General features: G+C 51.1%; 1 protein-coding gene across 7 annotated transcripts; it reads left to right on the top strand.

The window, feature by feature from the left end:
• Positions 1-277: 277 nt before the first annotated feature.
• NPR2 (natriuretic peptide receptor 2) lies at positions 278-18,168 on the top strand. Of its 7 annotated transcripts, none has more exons than XM_027105539.1 (22): positions 280-1,741; positions 2,567-2,772; positions 8,477-8,590; positions 8,894-9,029; positions 9,273-9,367; positions 9,595-9,727; positions 9,955-10,039; positions 10,280-10,400; positions 10,563-10,637; positions 10,847-10,924; positions 11,158-11,262; positions 11,380-11,451; positions 13,438-13,597; positions 13,777-13,932; positions 14,010-14,178; positions 14,338-14,484; positions 14,984-15,107; positions 15,326-15,394; positions 16,983-17,157; positions 17,229-17,327; positions 17,595-17,686; positions 17,820-18,168. In XM_027105539.1, the coding sequence occupies exons 1-22, from the start codon at positions 1,075-1,077 to the stop codon at positions 17,883-17,885; spliced, it is 3,144 nt and encodes a 1,047-aa protein (XP_026961340.1). In that variant the 5' UTR covers positions 280-1,074; the 3' UTR covers positions 17,886-18,168. The 7 variants fall into 7 exon arrangements, with proteins under 7 accessions (XP_026961337.1, XP_026961342.1, XP_026961341.1 ...); XM_027105538.1 differs by having other exon boundaries at positions 10,271-10,400; positions 17,820-18,159; XM_027105536.1 differs by lacking the exon at positions 17,820-18,168 and having other exon boundaries at positions 278-1,741; positions 10,271-10,400; positions 17,595-17,813.
• The last annotated feature ends 74 nt before the right edge of the window (positions 18,169-18,242 follow it).

The following is an 18,242-nucleotide window of genomic DNA, read 5'->3' as shown; positions in this document are numbered from 1 at the left end:
CCTGGGGGAGACGGGGTAGGCCTTAAAGTGAGGGGACGCCCGGGACCTCGCCGGCCTGAGAGGCCCTTGCGCGGAGCCCCCGGGCTGTCGCCGGGTGGGTTGGAGACCTGGGAGGTCCCCGGGCGCCCGGGTGGGAGTGGGGAGTCGGGAGGGGGGAAGACAGCAGGCGCCGGAGGGTGGGGCCGGGCGGGGGAGGAGGAGGGGCCGCGGGGAGGGGGCGGGGAAGGCGCGGGGCGGGGGCGGGGGCGGGCGGCCTGCCCGGGGAGTCACACTCTGCAGCCGCCGGCGCAGCGAGCGGAGACGGCCGGGCCGCGGCAACCTGACCTGGACGAGCGGCGCGCCCGGGGGCCCAGGCGGGGGGCGGGAGGAAGCGCGGGGCAGCGCCGGCCGCCCGGACCCAGGAGAAGCGGAGCAGAGAGGAGCGGGGACACGGGCGGGGCCGCCGCAGCTCCGGATGGGACCAGCGCCCTGGGCCCGTTAGTCCAAGCAGGAGCTTCGGGAGAAGCCTTCACAGGGAGATTTACCCCTGCCTTTCCTTCTCCTCCGGCCCAGGCCTCGCTTCGCTGCCCGCCTGCCCATGGTCCCAGTCCTTCCGCCGCGCCGGCCCCCTCCCACCTTATCCCCTTGGTCCTTCCTTTCGCAGCTCTCTGCCCTCCTAGCCCTTTCAGCGGTGAGGTCCCCCCAGGCCTTCTCTTTGTACCAGCCAACCCCCCCCCTCCACCCCATCCCAGTCTCGGATCCCCTTTTCCTTCTCAGCTTTAGATTCATCAGACGAATTCACCTCTCGCTCTCCCCATCCCAGTCACAGGCCCCCTTGGTCCCTGCCTCCTCCTGCCACCCTACTCTTGGCCCTCCTCCGTCCCTGCCCTAGGCTGGTGGACCCACTCCCCGGGGCTTCCTCCCATCTCCTCCTCCCCGATTCCTGCCACTTTCTGTATCCCAGCCTACCTAGCTTATCCTCACTTCTCTCCCTGGCGGCCTTCCCCAGGTTCCAGGCTGGGCGGTGCTTGTGGCTCCCCCGTAGGCCAGAGTGGCCCCAGGTTCTGGGGGGGGTGGGGCCGCTGCTTCCTCCCCATGGCACTGCCATCACTCCTGCTGGTGGTGGCGGCCCTGGCAGGTGGGGTGCGTCCTCCGGGGGCGCGGAACCTGACGCTGGCGGTGGTGCTGCCAGAACACAACCTGAGCTATGCCTGGGCCTGGCCACGGGTGGGTCCCGCTGTGGCACTCGCTGTGGAGGCGCTGGGCCGGGCGCTGCCCGTGGACCTACGGTTCGTCAGCTCTGAACTAGATGGCGCCTGCTCTGAGTACCTGGCCCCGCTGCGCGCTGTGGACCTCAAGCTCTACCACGATCCCGACCTTCTGTTGGGCCCCGGTTGCGTGTACCCCGCTGCCTCTGTGGCCCGCTTTGCCTCACATTGGCGCCTTCCCCTGCTGACTGCGGGTGCTGTGGCCTCTGGTTTTGCGGCTAAGAATGAGCATTATCGTACCCTGGTGCGCACTGGTCCCTCTGCTCCCAAGCTGGGTGAGTTTGTAGTGACGCTACATGGGCACTTCAATTGGACTGCCCGTGCTGCCTTGCTGTATCTGGATGCTCGCACAGATGACCGGCCTCACTACTTCACCATCGAGGGCGTCTTTGAGGCCCTGCAGGGCAGCAACCTCAGTGTGCAGCACCAGGTGTATGCCCGTGAGCCGGGGGGCCCTGAGCAGGCCACCCACTTCATCCGGGCCAACGGGCGCAGTGAGTGTGGCCCGGGCTACTTAGGGTCAGGGGAGGAGGGTCGCTGTGTCCCTGGAGCTGAGCACTGGGAAGCTGTAGATGGAGATAGCCATGGAGGAGCCGAATGTGGTGGTTGGGATCAAGAAACACGTGTGGATGGAGCCCCTGGGAGGGGCTAAGGCGTTATGTTGGGGGGCTTGTGGATGTCACAGACAGATGTGAACAAGGAGTAAGATGGCCTGAGGGGAGAAGCTTGTGTCGGGGAGAGTGTGGGATTGGGGGAAGTTGAATTTGGGGAGCAGTGTGAGTTCCCTGGAGTAGTGAGTGTGGTTGATGGTCACTCCAAAATGTGTGCCTGTCTGTGAGCAGAGACTTCTCAGACTGGGCCGCCAGTACCCCTTGGTGGCATAAAAAGCGTGAAGACTCCATAAATGGGCTTTGCGGTGCAGCTGATTAGGTTGGGAAAGACAGGTAGAGCTCCCACTGAGAGAAGTTCTGAGCAGTCAGTGCCTTTGAGCTCAGGGAAAGACAGGGCAGAGTGGGGGAGTGAGGAGGGCTGGTGGGGAGCAGCAGGCAGGGCTCTGGGAAGAGGAGGGGCTTGAAGGATAGCTCCCTTCCTCTGGGGTCTGGAGTCAGGCTCTGACTTCTGCCAGATGGTCCATACGGTCCCAGGGTACTTATGACATAGACTCCAAGGGGGGAGGGATGGGGAACATCTGCTGGGTGGTTGATAGATTAGGGCCTCTCTTCCTCGCTAAAGATGGGAATGCAGATGGTCAGAGAGGGGGCTGTCTAGGGTCCTGGATGCTTTCTCAGAGTGCCCCTCTGTCACGTACCTGCTCCCAGTTGTGTATATCTGCGGCCCTCTGGAGATGCTGCATGAGATCCTGCTTCAGGCCCAGAGGGAGAACCTGACCAACGGAGATTATGTCTTCTTTTACCTGGATGTCTTTGGGGAGAGTCTCCGTGCGGGCCCCACGCGCTCCACAGGCCGGCCCTGGCAGGACAATCGCACCTGGGAACAGGCCGAGGCCCTCAGAGAAGCTTTTCAGGTATCATTTGAGCCAAACTTGAAGGGAGCAGGGAGAGGAGCTTTTTTGGGAATTCTCTGTCTGTCACAAGACCCCACAGAAACCCTAGCAACAGGGCAAGAATTGTGAACCACAGGGATTAAATGGACGGAGGCTTTCCAAGTCTAGTCTCACCTTTGTGGCTCTTTCTCAGTGTGTCTTCCAAGGCTACCTCCCAAGATCCTGGAACACTGACTCTTCCTAAGTACCAATGGTACATATACCGTGGGGTCGGGGGGGGGGGGTGGGAAGTTCAGGAAAAGATCTAGACCCCGCCCCTGGGAGGGCTTCCACCCTTTCTGGAGAGGCGAGGCATGATGGTGGTGCAGTTAGATACAAGTACAAGAAAGGATGTGATGATGTGTCCTGGAACAGACACCAAGAACTTGAGTGGTTCAGAGGAGAGAGTCACTGTGGGCTGGGTTTAGGGGAAGCTGTTATAAAGGAAGCAAGACTCTATGGTGACTTTAAAGATAGATGTCATATTCCTAGTCAGAGTGGGAGAGAGGATGCAGGCAGCTGGAGCAAAGAAAAAAAGATGGGAATGGACATGTTTGGGGATCCAAGAAGATACTGACCTGACAAGAAAGAATGGTTCACTTGGAGCACATTATAGGAAATAATGCTGCAGAGGTAGATTCAGATTAAGGAGAGCTCTGAACCTAAGACTGAGGCGTTTGGACTTGAATGGTGGGGTCTTTGAGGTTTTTTTGTGATGAGAAATATACTGACAGAACTCAGGTTGGATTAGAAGAGGAGGAGACAGTGAGGCCACCTGCAATAGGTTAGAATGCGGTATGGAGGTATGGGCTTGAACTATGGTGATGATAGCAGGAATGAAAAGAGATGGATATGAGAAGCAGTTTGTAGGGAAAATTGACATGACTGTCTTCACTTCACTTCTCTGCTCAAAACTTTCAATGACTTATTTCCTACAGAATAAAGTCCTGACTCCTTATCATGACATTTAAGATTTTATACAGTCCTCGACCCACTTTTAAAATCTTACCTCCCAGTACTGCTGAGTACTCCAGCCGGCTAGACCTCGCTCAGACCTGCTACCTCGGGCCTCCCTGCCCCACTGCCTTTGGGCTCTTTGCTGCTTTTGTCCACAGTGGTCTTCCTCCCCTTACCCCAAATCTCTCCCTCTCAAAATCATACCCATGAATTGCTCCCCGATTCTCCCACCAATTTTTCACTTACTTATGTATATAAGTACTTTTTAAAACTTATTTATGCATACCCCCTTCTTATCCCAAAAAGAATTTGAGGTGGCGTATAGGATAACCTTCAGGTCTTTTCAACCCTGAGATTCTTTGACTCTAAGTAGATGTGTATAAGGGCTGGACTTGGGTGGCCACCTTCTCCAATGAGTAAGGTTTTATGTGGCTGTGATTATATATTCGGTAGTGTCTGACTGTGAATGACATATCTGTTTGCATGCCTCAGTATAAGTCTGTGACCGTCACACTTGAACACGGGCAGTGGCAGGACAGGTTTTGTTGCTGCTGAACTTTTGCCTAAAACGACCTTCTCACCTTTGTGTGTCTGGATAATGCTTGTGTATTCTATAATACTCAAATCAGTTATTTTCCCTTCTAGGAAACAATCCCTGAATCCTCAGGTTGGACTGAATTTCCCACTCTTGTGCCTATCTCTAACTCCTCTAGAACTTACAACATTATTCAGTCAATGTCTGATTCATCTGAAGACTGACTCATTCTGTTAGTGTTTACTTAGTTAGCACCTGTTATGTCCTAGTCACTGTGCGAGGTGCTAGTATACAGCAGAGAACATAACAGATGTCCCTGCCTTTTGGAGCCTACATTCAGTAGAACAGACAGACACAAACAAGCAGTAGATACAAACATAGAACAAACTGTGATGTGTTACTTAAAAAGAGAAAAAAAGCATAGCGTGGTATGAGAGGAGAGTATCAGGGGGGTTGTGCTTTAGCTAGTGTGGTCAAGGAGGGTCTCTCTAACCCTCCCAGATGGGAAGACTCCACAGGCTTCTGGGCCATACTCTCTTTGTGGAGGGAACACCTCTCTTCTTGTGGGAGAATTCCTACCAGCCAAGGGGCCCCAGCACTTAGGGGAGGAGGAGGAGGGATCTAGTCTGCTAACAATTAGTTACATACAGTTGACTCTTGAACACTGTGGGGGTTAGGGGCACCCACCCTCCATGCAATCGAAAATCTGAGTATAACTTTACAGTCAGGCTTCCCTCTTGGAGGTTCCATCCACATCGGTGGATTCAACCAAGTGTAGATCATGTAGTACCATGGTCTGCGTTTATTGAAAAAAATCTGCATATCAGTGGACCCGTGCAGTTCAAACCCAAGTTTTTCCAGGGTGAGCTGTAAATTAATTCTCAGCTCTCCCACTCACTGTAGGCATTATTCAGACAGAAAAACAAGGAGGGAGGTTTTGCTACGATATAAGAGAAGGGGCAGTCAAGAATATGCTGAGGGGGAAATCAAAGGGAAGTGGTGTGGTCAGCTCCAGACAAGGGTGAAAGAGCAGAGAGCCCACACCCCAGAGATACCTGGCCCGCTGGGGTCCCAGAGCAGGCCAGCCTGGAAAAGGTGGCGGCAGAGGTGAGGAATCACTGATATAGATGCCCACAGCCTTTCCAGGAGGGTGTCATGCCCAAGGAAGGGGTCCCAGCTCATGCTGGATACTAGCTATTGGGGGAGAGGACTCTCAAATTAAATATGTTGCTATGATTTTTCTCCCTCATTGAGCCGTAGCCACTTGAGGGCGGGGACCATGCTTGTCTTTGTATTCCGTGTGCCTAGCACGTTTGTTGAATTGAATCAACATGTGTGTTGGGAAGAGGGGGGATGGGGTTAGGAATTCATTTAGACAGGTGTAGAGCTGGCAGGTACTGTAAACCAAGATGATCAACCAGGAAAGGGAAGAATACGTAGATACGGTGGCACTAACCAAATGACTAGGCTCTAAGGATCTGGAGGCTCTGTCTGGACATTTGAGGACATTCTACAGGGTCAGAAACCCAGGGAGAAGCCACAAACTAGGTGACCAGCATGGGACTGGGGTACAGATGGGGGACACCAGCGGCTAGAATGGAAGTAAGCAGTAAACCAAGGGCCGTGGAAGGCAGCGTCTCTCGTGGAGACCATTCTGTTAATGTAGGCCACTGTTAACAGCGCCTCCTGCGGCAGCCAGAGTGGGTCTGGGTGTGGGTGGGCCCACAGGCAGAGCCAGGCATCTGCTGTCCTTGCACATTTCCCGGGTGCCCTCCTGGCTTCCACCCACCGCTGTACCCATTTTGGCAGCCTTTGCTTTTTTTTTTTTTTTTTTTCCGCCTGGGGTCCCCTGTGCAACGGGACACAGTTACCTACCTTTACCTTCTCTCTAGCCCCTGAGCAAGAACAGAAATTCTTTGGAAGTTCTTCTGCTTCTCTCTCTTTTTTTTAGTAGCTGGTAACCACAGCAAAACAGAGTCGAGCATAGCAGTTCTCAAAGTGTGGTCTTGGGATCCTGGGGGCCCCTGGAATCCTTTTTTAGGGGGACGATGAGGGCAAAACTAGTTTAAAAATAATACTAAGGTGTTATTTGCCTCCGTCACTCTCATTCTTCCATGATTGTACAGTGGAGTTTTCCAGAGGTTATGTGACGTGTGATGATGTCATCATTCTGGCAGTTATAGGAGGTGTGCTTGTGTATTCTTGTGTTTTAAAACTTTGTCAGTTTTAATTTCTAATATGGTAAATATTGATAGATGTAATCCAAACAAACAAAAGCTCCTTGGGGTCCTCAATAATTTCTAGTAGCGTAAAGGTGTCATGAGAGCAAAAAGATTGAGAACTGCTAGTCTAGCAAAGAAAAAACCTAGGCAATTACTTTTTAAAAAGCATTGAAAACCTATTATCAACCTTTATAATGAAATAGACATTGTGTGAAGCCTGATCTTTTCAAGTTTTTTAACTAACTTTTTACATTTTTTGTCAACCGTATCCTACCCTTCTATTTTTCTTTTATTCTTTGAATAGGTGTTACTGAACGAACCCTTCCAGCCCCACCCTCAGTCTCCCTCTCCTTTTTAATTCTGCCTGACAGTGGGAGAGTATTAGCAGTGTGTGATCAAGCATCCAAACGCTCCAGTAAGAATAATTACATCATGAAGTAGACTCCAGTCTAATATAATCAATGTGTATTAGAAACTGACTTCATTATTTCCTACCTGGAATGAATTGATCTATAATGGGTAATAAGTGATATATCTAGTATCTCTATGGTACTTTCTATGACAGGAATTAACACAACTGGTAGAAACGGCTAGTTTTATTTTTTAAAGAATCAATTTTATTTATTATATTTATTTTTTGGTTGCGTTGGGCCTTCGTTGCTGCACATGAGCTTTCTGTAGTTGTGGCGAGGGGGCGCTACTCCTCGTTGCGGTGCGCAGGTTTCTCATCGTGGTGGCTTCTCTTGTTGTGAAGCACGGGCTCTAGGCGCATGGGCTTCAGTAGTTGTGGCACACGGGCTCAGTAGTTGTGGCTCGCGGGATCTAGAGCACAGGCTCAGTAGTTGTGGCACACAGGCTTAGTTGCTCTGCGGCACGTAGGATCTTCCCCGACCAGGGATCGAACCTGGCAGGTGGATCCGCCTTGGCAGGTGGATTCCTAACCACTGCGCCACCAGGGAAGTCCCAAAATGACTAGTTTTAATCTCTCATTTCACAAAGTCACGTTTCACAAAATATATTGATCTGAAGTCTTTCCCCAAAGTTGCAGTGCCAGTTCCCTGACGAAGGCAGAGGCTGGTCTCAGTGATTGTGGAGGCCTGAGGTGGAGGCAGAGGCCAAGAAGCGGGAAGTGTGTGAGGCCAGTGGGCCAGTGGGAGCCAGGCAGGCATCCCAGTGAAAGACAGAGACATGCTGACTGTGGCCAATGAGAAGTGTGCATGACTGAGACCATGTGTGCCACTGGCTTATCTATGAGATGTGTGTGGGCGTGTGACTGTGTGTTTTCCTTGTGACTCATGATGTGTGGGACTATGCCAGTATGCAGGACTGCATATGGTGGGTGTTCCATGCACATTAAAGGAGCCGGCTCATGGCTTTTTACAGATGGAATCACTCTCTCAAAGGATTTCCCCCAGTTGTCATAGGACCTGAAATCTCTAATTCACTGGGTGGAGGCACTGTGCTCAAGTGGCCCAAATGAAAATGTAAACATTTTACTGAGAACATTAGCAGTAATTAACACCAGGGAGAGGAGCTGTTGCTCAGTGTTGTCCTTGCCAGTAAACAGGTGCCCAGAAAGGATGGGACAGAGGAGCTGTGAGTGTTATGGCAGCCCTGCTGGGAGGCCTGGGTGGTAGTAGGGGCTTCAGGACGATGAGGAGCCCAGTTTGGGGGATGGAGTTGACTTCATGTATTTCCCAGTCTCCACCTTCCCAGAACCATCCTATCTATCTATCTTGTATGGAGGTGTGCCACCTGCTGTCCCCAGAGTATTAAACATACACACACACACACACACACACACACACACACACACACACACACACACGAGTTTAGTATCCTCTCGGCCTTCAGAGTCACCCATGTACATTTTATATCATGTATATTTCAGCAAGTTTCCCTGTCCTGCTTCCTCTCTTCCCCTAATGCCCATCTTGAATCATTTCTACTCTCCCATGTGCTGTTCGTACAGATGGTATTGGTCATCACATACCGAGAACCCCCGAATCCTGAGTATCAGGAATTCCAGAATCGTCTTCTGATAAGAGCTCGGGAAGATTTTGGTGTGGAGCTGGCCCCTTCCCTCGTAAGTAGATCTCTCTTTCCCCGAGAATCAGTCCAGGCTTTGAGGAAAGCCTCTTCTCCCTAACTCAGAATCAAGCCTTGGCCATGGAGCCAGCCCTACTTTGGGGGCTGTCCACTTCCATTCAGGATTTTCTCTTCTGCCTTAGTGTTCAGTGAGGTAGGGATGGCACCTTAGGAATGAGAGGAGGGAAGAAAGCAAACCAGAGCGAGGAGAGGTAGAAGGAGACCCCAGAGATGGAAAAGGGGGCTGGGGAAGGGGCCTGGCAGGACCTTTGGAGAGCACTGCTGAAGTTACCACCCCCAGATGAACCTCATTGCTGGCTGCTTCTACGATGGGATCCTGCTATATGCTGAAGTCCTGAATGAGACAATACAGGAAGGAGGCACCCGGGAAGATGGACTTCGAATTGTCGAGAAGATGCAAGGAAGAAGATACCATGGTAATGGAGAGGGTCAGTTGGAGGCCAGAGTGCCGCTGTCACGCTCAGGAGTGGAGTGGGCAGAAGAAAACACAGACACCAGGGGCAGGAGGGAGAGTTAGTAGGGGTCAGAGAACATGGCAGAGGTGGACACATATTAAGAATGGGGGCAGGGACAGACTGTGAGGTGACTGGAGGGATTGGGAGGATAGGAGAGGGGCCTAGGGTAGATCTCAAAGTAAGGGGTACTCCTTTCTGTCTTAGGTGTAACTGGACTGGTTGTTATGGACAAGAACAATGACCGGGAGACTGATTTTGTCCTGTGGGCCATGGGAGACCTGGATTCTGGGGACTTTCAGGTGATGGGGGATGAGGCAGGGAGGAGAGTGGGGGGCCTGCAAACCCAGCTTTCAGGGGGTCAACGGGGGCAGAATCACAGGTTCTAGAGGCAGGGACTTATTTCCTCTGCTGGAGCTGCTTGGTGGGTGGGCGGTAGGATGGGGAGAAAAGCACCCAAGTAGCTGGGTTTGGGTGGGGGAGGCTGGTGGGAGCAGGCCTGTGGGCCCTGTTTTCTCCTTCCTCACAGCCTGCAGCCCACTACTCGGGAGCCGAAAAGCAGATTTGGTGGACAGGACGGCCCATCCCCTGGGTGAAGGGGGCCCCCCCCTTGGACAATCCCCCCTGTGCCTTTGACTTGGACGACCCATCCTGTGATAAAAGTGGGTGTGTGCAGGGACTGGGAGCAATCCTTCCTCCCTTGACTTTCCATTCTTTTACCTCCTCCTCACGGGCTCCCCCACCCTTAGCTCTATATCACCTGTTCTCCTATGCCCCCTGCCTGCTTCTTTACCTCTCGAGATCTGTCTGCTCCCTGCACCTAAGAGCATCCCCCCTCCCCGTTCACAGCACCACACACAGTCTTTCTCAGGGCCCCCTCTCCCTTCAGCCCCACTTTCCACTCTGGCAATCGTGGCGCTGGGCACAGGAATCACCTTCATCATGTTTGGCGTTTCCAGCTTCCTCATTTTCCGGTGAGTTCTGCGCTTTCCGCTGACCTACTCCCTCCCTCCCATTTCCACACAGCCTTCAGTCTGAGGCCAGGAGGCCCCTAGAACACGGGGGAGGGAATGCATCCCTCTCTCTCAGTCCTGTGTCTGGGGTGTGACAACCGCAGCTTCAGGAGCTGCCGGGAAGTCTCTGCAACCCTGCTGTTGGCTTCTGGGGTGGTAGGATTGGGCTTGCCAGTCAACTGAGGTGTGCAGTCCTTACAGAAAACTGATGCTGGAGAAAGAGCTGGCTAGCATGTTGTGGCGCATTCGCTGGGAGGAGCTGCAATTTGGCAATTCAGAGCGATACCATAAAGGTGCAGGCAGTCGCCTCACACTGTCGCTGGTGAGCCCTCGTCTCAGCTGTCCCTCTGCTTCCCTCTGAGTGCCTGTCCTTTCGTACCCTGGACCATTCCCAGCACATCAGCCTGTAATGATAGCACCTGCACTACCACCACCATCTAATGTTCCTTTCATCCTTCCGCCTCCATGTTGCCCTTGGCCCCAGCGGGGATCCAGTTACGGCTCGCTCATGACAGCCCATGGGAAATACCAGATCTTTGCCAACACCGGTCACTTCAAGGTGAACAGTCGTCCACTTGTTCTGGTCCCCACCATTTCATTCTGTCTCATCCACATCTGTCACCTCTTCCCGTGACCCTCTGCTCCTCATAACCCTCCTCTCTGTCCAGCTGATCTCCTGGATGCTCCCACAGTTCTCCAGTCTTTCCCAGCACCCAGAGACCCATTCTGATATTAATGTCCCTCTTCCCCTTTCACTCCCACCATCAGGGGAATGTTGTTGCCATCAAACATGTGAATAAGAAGCGCATTGAGCTGACCCGGCAGGTTCTGTTTGAACTCAAACATGTAAGTCGTGGTGTATGGGTTGAGGGCCAGGGGTAAATAAGAATGGGGAAGGGGAAGGGGAAGGGGAGGACTAGGGAACAGTAAAATTGGCTAGGAGGGCAATGGGTTTATTTATAAATGATTTCAAATTGTAAGGACAATTAAGAGAAAGGTCCTCTCATGTAGTGGTAGATTTCTGTATCTAATTTTTAGCTCTTTCAGTTCTCTTTTTCTTCCTTTTTTTTTTTTCCTAGATGAGAGATGTTCAGTTCAACCATCTCACTCGCTTCATTGGCGCCTGCATAGACCCTCCCAACATTTGCATCGTCACCGAGTATTGTCCTCGTGGGAGTTTACAGGTGAGGGATATAGGTGGGGATTATAGGGGCAGGGGAGATAGGCCCAAAGTTACACTGACTGTGCAGGTAATAGTGGGGCTAGGAAAGTCACATAATCTATTCCATGTCACTTACCAGGATATTCTGGAAAATGATAGCATCAACTTGGATTGGATGTTTCGTTACTCACTCATTAATGACCTTGTTAAGGTGAGTCTTCCCCACTCCTCCTTGAGTTCATCCACTTTAAAATGCCTCCCTCTTTCTATCTTTGCTTATGATTTCTCTTCCTAGTCTAAAAATTCCCTCTCTCCATTTCCCCTTATTCTTAAGGTTGGGTAATAATGGGTAAACAATGGATTTGGGGCTTTTAATTGGGGGGAATAAGTTTTGTCTGCCACGAAGAGTCCTGTACTTGTAGAGAACTTTTGTCTTCCTGCCCTAGCTCAAATCTCAGATCTCAAATATCTCAAATCTCTCTCCATCATCTTTTCTTTTTCCTCCAAGAGTTTATATTAAAATCTCTTAGCAGGGAAAAATTAATGGGGTCTCCAAACATTTATCTTCTATTTTTTTTCCTCATCATTTACTCTCTAACCAATATTTCACGTATCTGCTCTTTTGTTCAGAAAAACTGAAATTCGAAATGAACACTTATTAGTAAAACTAAGAGAAGCCAAGGAAAATTATACTAAATGTTTGGTATCTTCTAATATACTAGGTTTCAGCTATTTTCAAGTGACCCAGAGGTCTATGGATTTGTGAAGGCATAAATTTGAATCTTGCACAGGTGGGACAGGTGTTTAGAAGCAAGTCCCCTAGCCAGTGAGCTAGCCTAGTGGATCACCTGTACCACACCTGGAGCTGGCTTCGGTTTCTCTGCATAGTTTTCAAGAGGTTATTTAAAAAATTTTGTGTGTGTGTGTTAAAGTTTGCCATCAAGTCAGAGATAAAATATTAGGTAAAGTTGATGTGGTGCTCAGCTGGAGGTGTGATGATAAATGTAAGAAAAACATGACTCTTGAGAGAACAGTGACTTGATGGAAAGGTGATTGAGAACAAAGCCAGAAGCCTAACATCTGTATTCACGAGTTTGGAGATTCCCAAAGGTTTGTTGATATCAAGATGAAACGAATAAAAAGGAAGAGTTCACAGAGACTAGAGTTTTGAGTTGTTTAAGCCCAGAGCTAAACATTTAAAGGAGGTTAGCATACAGGACACCGTATCCTTTTTCGGTTCCACCTGAACTGACTTCCCAGGGGAAGCACCACTCTGCCTTCTTAGGACCTGCCTTAGAGTCCCTCACAGGCAACCTTTCTCTCCTCTCTGGCCCCAGGGGGGCCAGAAGTTTCAGGCTTCTGCATTGGCTTGGTAGCTACCTCCTACCTGTGTCCATTTCCCAGGTTTTTCTAATTTACTATTTTCTCCACTTTCTGTCTGGCCCGACATCCCCTGTAGTAGATGGCTTTCCTCCTCTATCTCGACTTGCCTGCCTATACATGGTTGTATGTTAAAGTTTACAACTGGCTGGTCTTCCTTGGTGCATCCAGGTACTCTTGATACCTGGATCTCAAGCCATGTCTTCCTGAGTAGTGGCCAAGCATTTGAGGCCACCATGGGTGTTGTATTCTTGGAGTTCACCCTCAGAGTTCTGATCCCTTCATTACTCAGAAGACAGACCGCCCTTTCCAGGGTGATAACTGATAGCTCCCCTTGTCCTTCCTCTTAAGCATGTCTCCTATCCCCGGTGCTTGGGTGCCGATATACTGCTTAAGGTACCAGGAAGAGACGACTCTCCTATTTTGCCTGCTTCCTGGGGTGGAAACTGTACAAAGGATGCATTCCGAAATTAGCTTATTGTTTTTATGGTCCCGAGATCTTTTTTTTTTTTTTTTTTTTTGCGGTACGCGGGCCTCTCACTGTTGTGGCCTCTCCTGTTGCGGAGCACAGGCTCCGGACGCGCAGGCTCAGCGGCCATGGCTCACGGGCCCAGCCGCTCCACGGCATGTGGGATCTCCCCGGACCGGGGCACGAACCCGTGTCCCCCGCATCGGCAGGCGGACTCCCAACCACTGCGCCACCAGGGAAGCCCATGGTCCCAAGATCTTTAGACAGCTAGCTAATGTCCATCTCACGGAGAGGGGGTATCCCAAGCCAGATGTGATCCAATCCCATGACTTGATCTGTATCCTGCAGGGCATGGCCTTTCTCCATAACAGCATTATTGCATCCCATGGGAGTCTCAAGTCCTCCAACTGTGTGGTGGATAGTCGTTTTGTGCTCAAAATCACAGACTATGGCCTGGCCAGCTTCCGATCAACTGCTGAACCTGATGACAACCACGCCCTCTATGCCAGTGAGGCCTTCCCCCACAACCTGCTTTTACATTGCTCCCCCGGCCCTGATCATTTCCACCTACGGAGGGTGGGAGAGGGAGACGGAGTGACAGTAATACGGCGAGCATTATAGGAATGAGGCCAGGTGGGCTTGGGGATTTCCTTTTTGAGGACCTGGCCACCTGTTCCCTCTTTTCAGAGAAGCTGTGGACTGCCCCAGAACTGCTCAGTGGGAACCCCTTGCCAACCACAGGCATGCAGAAGGCCGATGTCTATAGCTTTGGGATCATCTTACAGGAGATAGCCCTTCGCAGTGGTCCTTTCTACTTGGAGGGCCTGGACCTCAGCCCCAAAGGTGAGAGTCAATCTACGACCCAGAGCCTCCTCTACGTGGGGGACCTGTTCTTCATCCAAACCCTTTATCACCCTCAGAGATTGTCCAGAAGGTCCGAAATGGTCAGCGGCCTTATTTCCGGCCGAGCATCGACCGGACCCAACTGAACGAAGAGCTGGTTTTGCTGATGGAGCGGTGTTGGGCCCAGGACGCAGCTGAGCGACCAGACTTTGGACAGATTAAGGGCTTCATTCGCCGCTTTAACAAGTGAGAGGGCACTATGGTGCAGGAGCTCCCCGGGGCTAGAAGCCTCATCAGTCTTAGTGGGTGAGGTGGGGTTGGTGGGGCCGAGAGGGTGGGTTGGGTAGAAAGCCCTGGGGGTCTTGAGCATTCTGGAGCAGGTACCCTATCCTGGCCTCCTTCCAGGGAGGGTGGCACCAGCATTCTGGATAACCTCCTATTGCGCATGGAGCAGTATGCTAACAACCTGGAGAAGCTGGTGGAGGAACGCACACAGGCCTACCTGGAGGAGAAACGCAAGGCTGAGGCTCTGCTCTACCAAATTCTACCCCAGTGAGACTTCTGTCCCCCTTCCTGAATTTTCCTGTGGTATTCTTCTGTTGGTTTCTGCCTAATCAAGCTCCTGAGAACTCACTTCCCAACCCTTAGAATGCTGCTTTGTTACATCTTGCTACCATGAGCCCATTCTGGCTCTAGACCGTGTGTTTTCATTCTGTCTCCAAATGAGTTGTGCTGCCTTCTTCCTGGCTTCCCATCCCTTCTTCTTAGGACGCTGCTCTACCAGACCTTTGCTCCAGCAAGTGTATGTAGAACAATCCCAACTTGAGACGTTTAGCCCACATCCCCAGGGATCCCCTTCCAACCCCACACCACCTGTACACCTTACCTTGCCCTGGACTGTAATGTCTTCCCAGCCACCTTCCTTCTCCTCCACCAGGCTCAGCTTTCATGTTAGAACTCATCTCTGCTCCAGCCATACACTCCTTTCCTCTCTCTCGCCCTCCCACCCTCTTTCTCTGAGTTTGGCTCAAACTGTACCTTTGCTTCCTAGTTCAGTGGCAGAGCAGTTAAAACGGGGAGAGACCGTACAGGCCGAGGCCTTTGACAGCGTTACCATCTACTTCAGTGACATCGTTGGCTTCACAGCTTTGTCAGCAGAGAGCACCCCCATGCAGGTGAGAGCCAGGTGAGGGGCAGAGGGTGGGGTAGAGACCTGCGGGAGCTTCACTGGGGCATAGAGATCCTTGATAATAGGGAAGATTAGCTTGGTCTGTAGTTTCCATATCTTGTTATGGCTTGTGTGTTAAGAATTCTTAGAAAGTTGGACAGTCTTAGTTGGACAGTCTTAGAAAGTTGGAAAGTCTTAAGGCCTCTACTTTCCCATCCCTGTTAGGTGGTGACACTTCTTAATGATCTGTATACCTGCTTTGATGCCATAATTGACAACTTTGACGTCTACAAGGTGAGAGCTGGGGCTGCCCTTACACTGACACTCTTTTAAAACCCAGTCTGCCCGAATCCCACATGCCTTACCTGCTCCAGGGTCAGTTTTCCTGCCTGGGTCTCCAGCATCCTAGTGCTAGAGTACCCTTTGTAGACAAATGAGGCTCTGGCACTGTAATTGTACATTCCCGTCTAATCTCTTGTGAATCCTTAAGGCTTGCCTAATCGGAACCATCACAAGATCTAGCCCCTGTCTGCCACTTTTTGCCTGGGGGTATAGGCATAGCCTAGTCATCTTTTCTCTTCTCTTCATCCACTCCAGACATGGAGGAATCATACAGGATGTGGGTATAGAATGATTTATTGGGGTGAGGGACAAGCTATGGAGTGGAAGCTTTTTGTTGAAGTCATTGAGTTGGCACAGGGTAGGCTTTATTGTGCTTGGGAGTAAAAATGATCGGGCTTTGTGACCAACCGTGTGGCCTTAGGCAAGTAACAGAAGCTCCCTGAGCCTCAGATATTTTATCTGTATGATGGGAATAATAAATTTATTGTGGAAAATGCCTAATATTGTACAGATAATATTTATTACCCACTCCTGTCCCTTCCCTTTGGACTTACTCTGCCATCTGTTATTACTGTAACAAAGAACTCCCATAAACCCTTTACTTGCATTCACCAATTGTTTATATTTTCCCCCATTTGCTTTATTTAAAAAAAATCTATGTCTCCATATATTATTTTCTGAACCTTTTGCAAGTAAGTTTCAGACACAGTGCCCCCTTTTTAAAAGAAATAAATTTATTTATTTTATTTTTAGCTGCGTTGGGTCTTTGTTGCACGCGGGCTTTCTCTAGTTGTGGGGAGCGGGGGCTGCTCTTTGTTGTGGTGCACGTTGCAGTGGCTTCTCTTGCTGCGGAGCACAGGCTCTAGGCACGCGGGCTTCAGTAGTTGTGGCTCGCGGGCTCTAGAGCACAGGCTCAGTAGTTGTGGCGCACGGGTTTAGTTGCTTCCCGGCATGTGGGATCTTCCCGCACCAGGGCTCGAACCCATGTCCCCTGCATTGGTAGGCAGATTCTTAACCACTAGGCCACCAGGGAAGCCCCACAGTGCCCCTTTATCCCTAAACAGGTCAGTGTGTAGTTCCTAAAAACAAGGACCTTCTCTTACACAGCTTCAGTACAATTAACGAAGCCAAGTGCCTGCTTTCTTACCTTTGACACTTCAGGCTGTCTGAGGCTCATTTCACAGGGCCTCGCTGACCTCCCCACCAGCTTCTGTGCTCTTCAGGGCAGCCCTGTTGTCTTGCTTCCCATTTCCTGACAGCAGAGCCTATTTGACCATGTCCTGTTGCAGACACGGTGTCCATTCAGCAGACATTTGTAGAGTATTCGCCAGGTGCTGGGATGGGCAGGAGGATTTACCTACCGATTCCCTTGACTCCCCTTCTCCCAGATTCTCAGGACCATGGCACTTACTTTCTAGTCAATGTTCTGGCCCCCAGGCTGTCAGGATGACTCACAGTGGTACCCAGCTTGTCTCCTTCTGCCCTTCCCCATCCCCACTGATACAGATAGAGGTGACCTTTTCATCCCCCTCTCAATCAGGTAGAGACGATTGGAGATGCCTACATGGTGGTATCTGGTCTCCCAGGCAGAAATGGTCAGCGCCATGCCCCGGAAATTGCTCGTATGGCCCTGGCATTACTGGATGCGGTTTCTTCCTTCCGCATCCGCCACCGACCCCATGACCAGCTGAGGCTACGCATAGGGGTCCACACGGGTAAGGCTGACTCTCACTCCTGTCCTCATATCGACTTTTCCCAGGCTCTCCCAACCTATTTCTTCTCACAGGGCCCGTCTGTGCTGGGGTCGTTGGCCTGAAGATGCCCCGCTACTGTCTTTTTGGAGACACAGTGAACACTGCTTCCCGAATGGAGTCTAATGGTCAAGGTGAGACATTAGCCCTCAACCCCAGCATCAGCCTCAACCTGTGTTGGCCTTTTCTTCTTTTCAGAGTTCCTCCAAATCTCATTCTGAGAGACCACAGTTCCTGATTGCCCCATCCTTGGACATATTTTGGTTCTAGTGCATGTGCCCTGGGAAGACTGAGACCCTCCTGAGGGATGGTGGTTGGGTAAAGCTCTCTCCGATCCTGCCAGTTCTTCGGTTGCCTTTTCTTTGATTCTTCTTTCCATCATTTCCCCTATCCCACCCCAGCCCTTAAGATTCATGTCTCCTCTACCACCAAGGATGCCCTGGATGAGCTAGGATGCTTCCAGCTAGAGCTTCGAGGGGATGTGGAGATGAAGGTGATGGCAGGCCATGGGGAGGGAGTCATGGAATGGGAGGATGAACACAATCACGGGGTTTGTGGGGGGAAGGGAGGGAGATATGAGGAATAACATAGAAGAATCTGAATTATCTCTACTTCTCTGCTTCCAGGGAAAAGGCAAGATGCGAACTTACTGGCTCCTAGGAGAGCAGAAAGGACCTGCTGGGCTCCTGTAAACCCCACTTCTTCCCAAGTCAGACAATCCCCTGCTGCTGGTACCCGGGTGGGCAGTGGCCATCATCTCTCCACATAGCAGAAGTGGACATTGTCACATGAGATGGAAACCAACATGCACAAAACCCCCAACTTATATGGAAGTTGCTGCCCTTTGCAGCCCAGCCTTGTACATATACCTGTTCCTCTCTGGCCTGGTTCCTTTCCTCCCTACCTTCTGTAAATATCTGTATCTAAACCAGAATATTTTGGCCAAATATAAAACAAACAAAACCAGTCATGGTGACATAATCTGTGTTAGGGGCAACTCCAAGGAAAGGTTATGGGGTATGGACACGGTAACTCACAGAATCACTGAA

This window comes from Aethalodelphis obliquidens, unplaced genomic scaffold, assembly GCF_003676395.1.
Source record: "Aethalodelphis obliquidens isolate GAN/ISIS:26980383/991018 unplaced genomic scaffold, ASM367639v1 scaffold7, whole genome shotgun sequence".
Taxonomy (NCBI): domain Eukaryota; kingdom Metazoa; phylum Chordata; class Mammalia; order Artiodactyla; family Delphinidae; genus Aethalodelphis; species Aethalodelphis obliquidens.
This window is presented reverse-complemented; position numbering and strand designations above follow the sequence as displayed.

Bases quoted from the DNA above. Each gene is read 5' to 3' on its own strand.
- NPR2 (XM_027105536.1), top strand. From the start codon at position 1,075: ATGGCACTGCCATCACTCCTGCTGGTGGTGGCGGCCCTGGCAGGTGGG. The intron at 10,040-10,270 runs GTGAGTTCTGCG...TGAGGTGTGCAG, and splicing joins TCCAGCTTCCTCATTTTCCG to TCCTTACAGAAAACTGATGC. The intron at 14,179-14,337 runs GTGAGAGGGCAC...GCCTCCTTCCAG, and splicing joins TTCATTCGCCGCTTTAACAA to GGAGGGTGGCACCAGCATTC.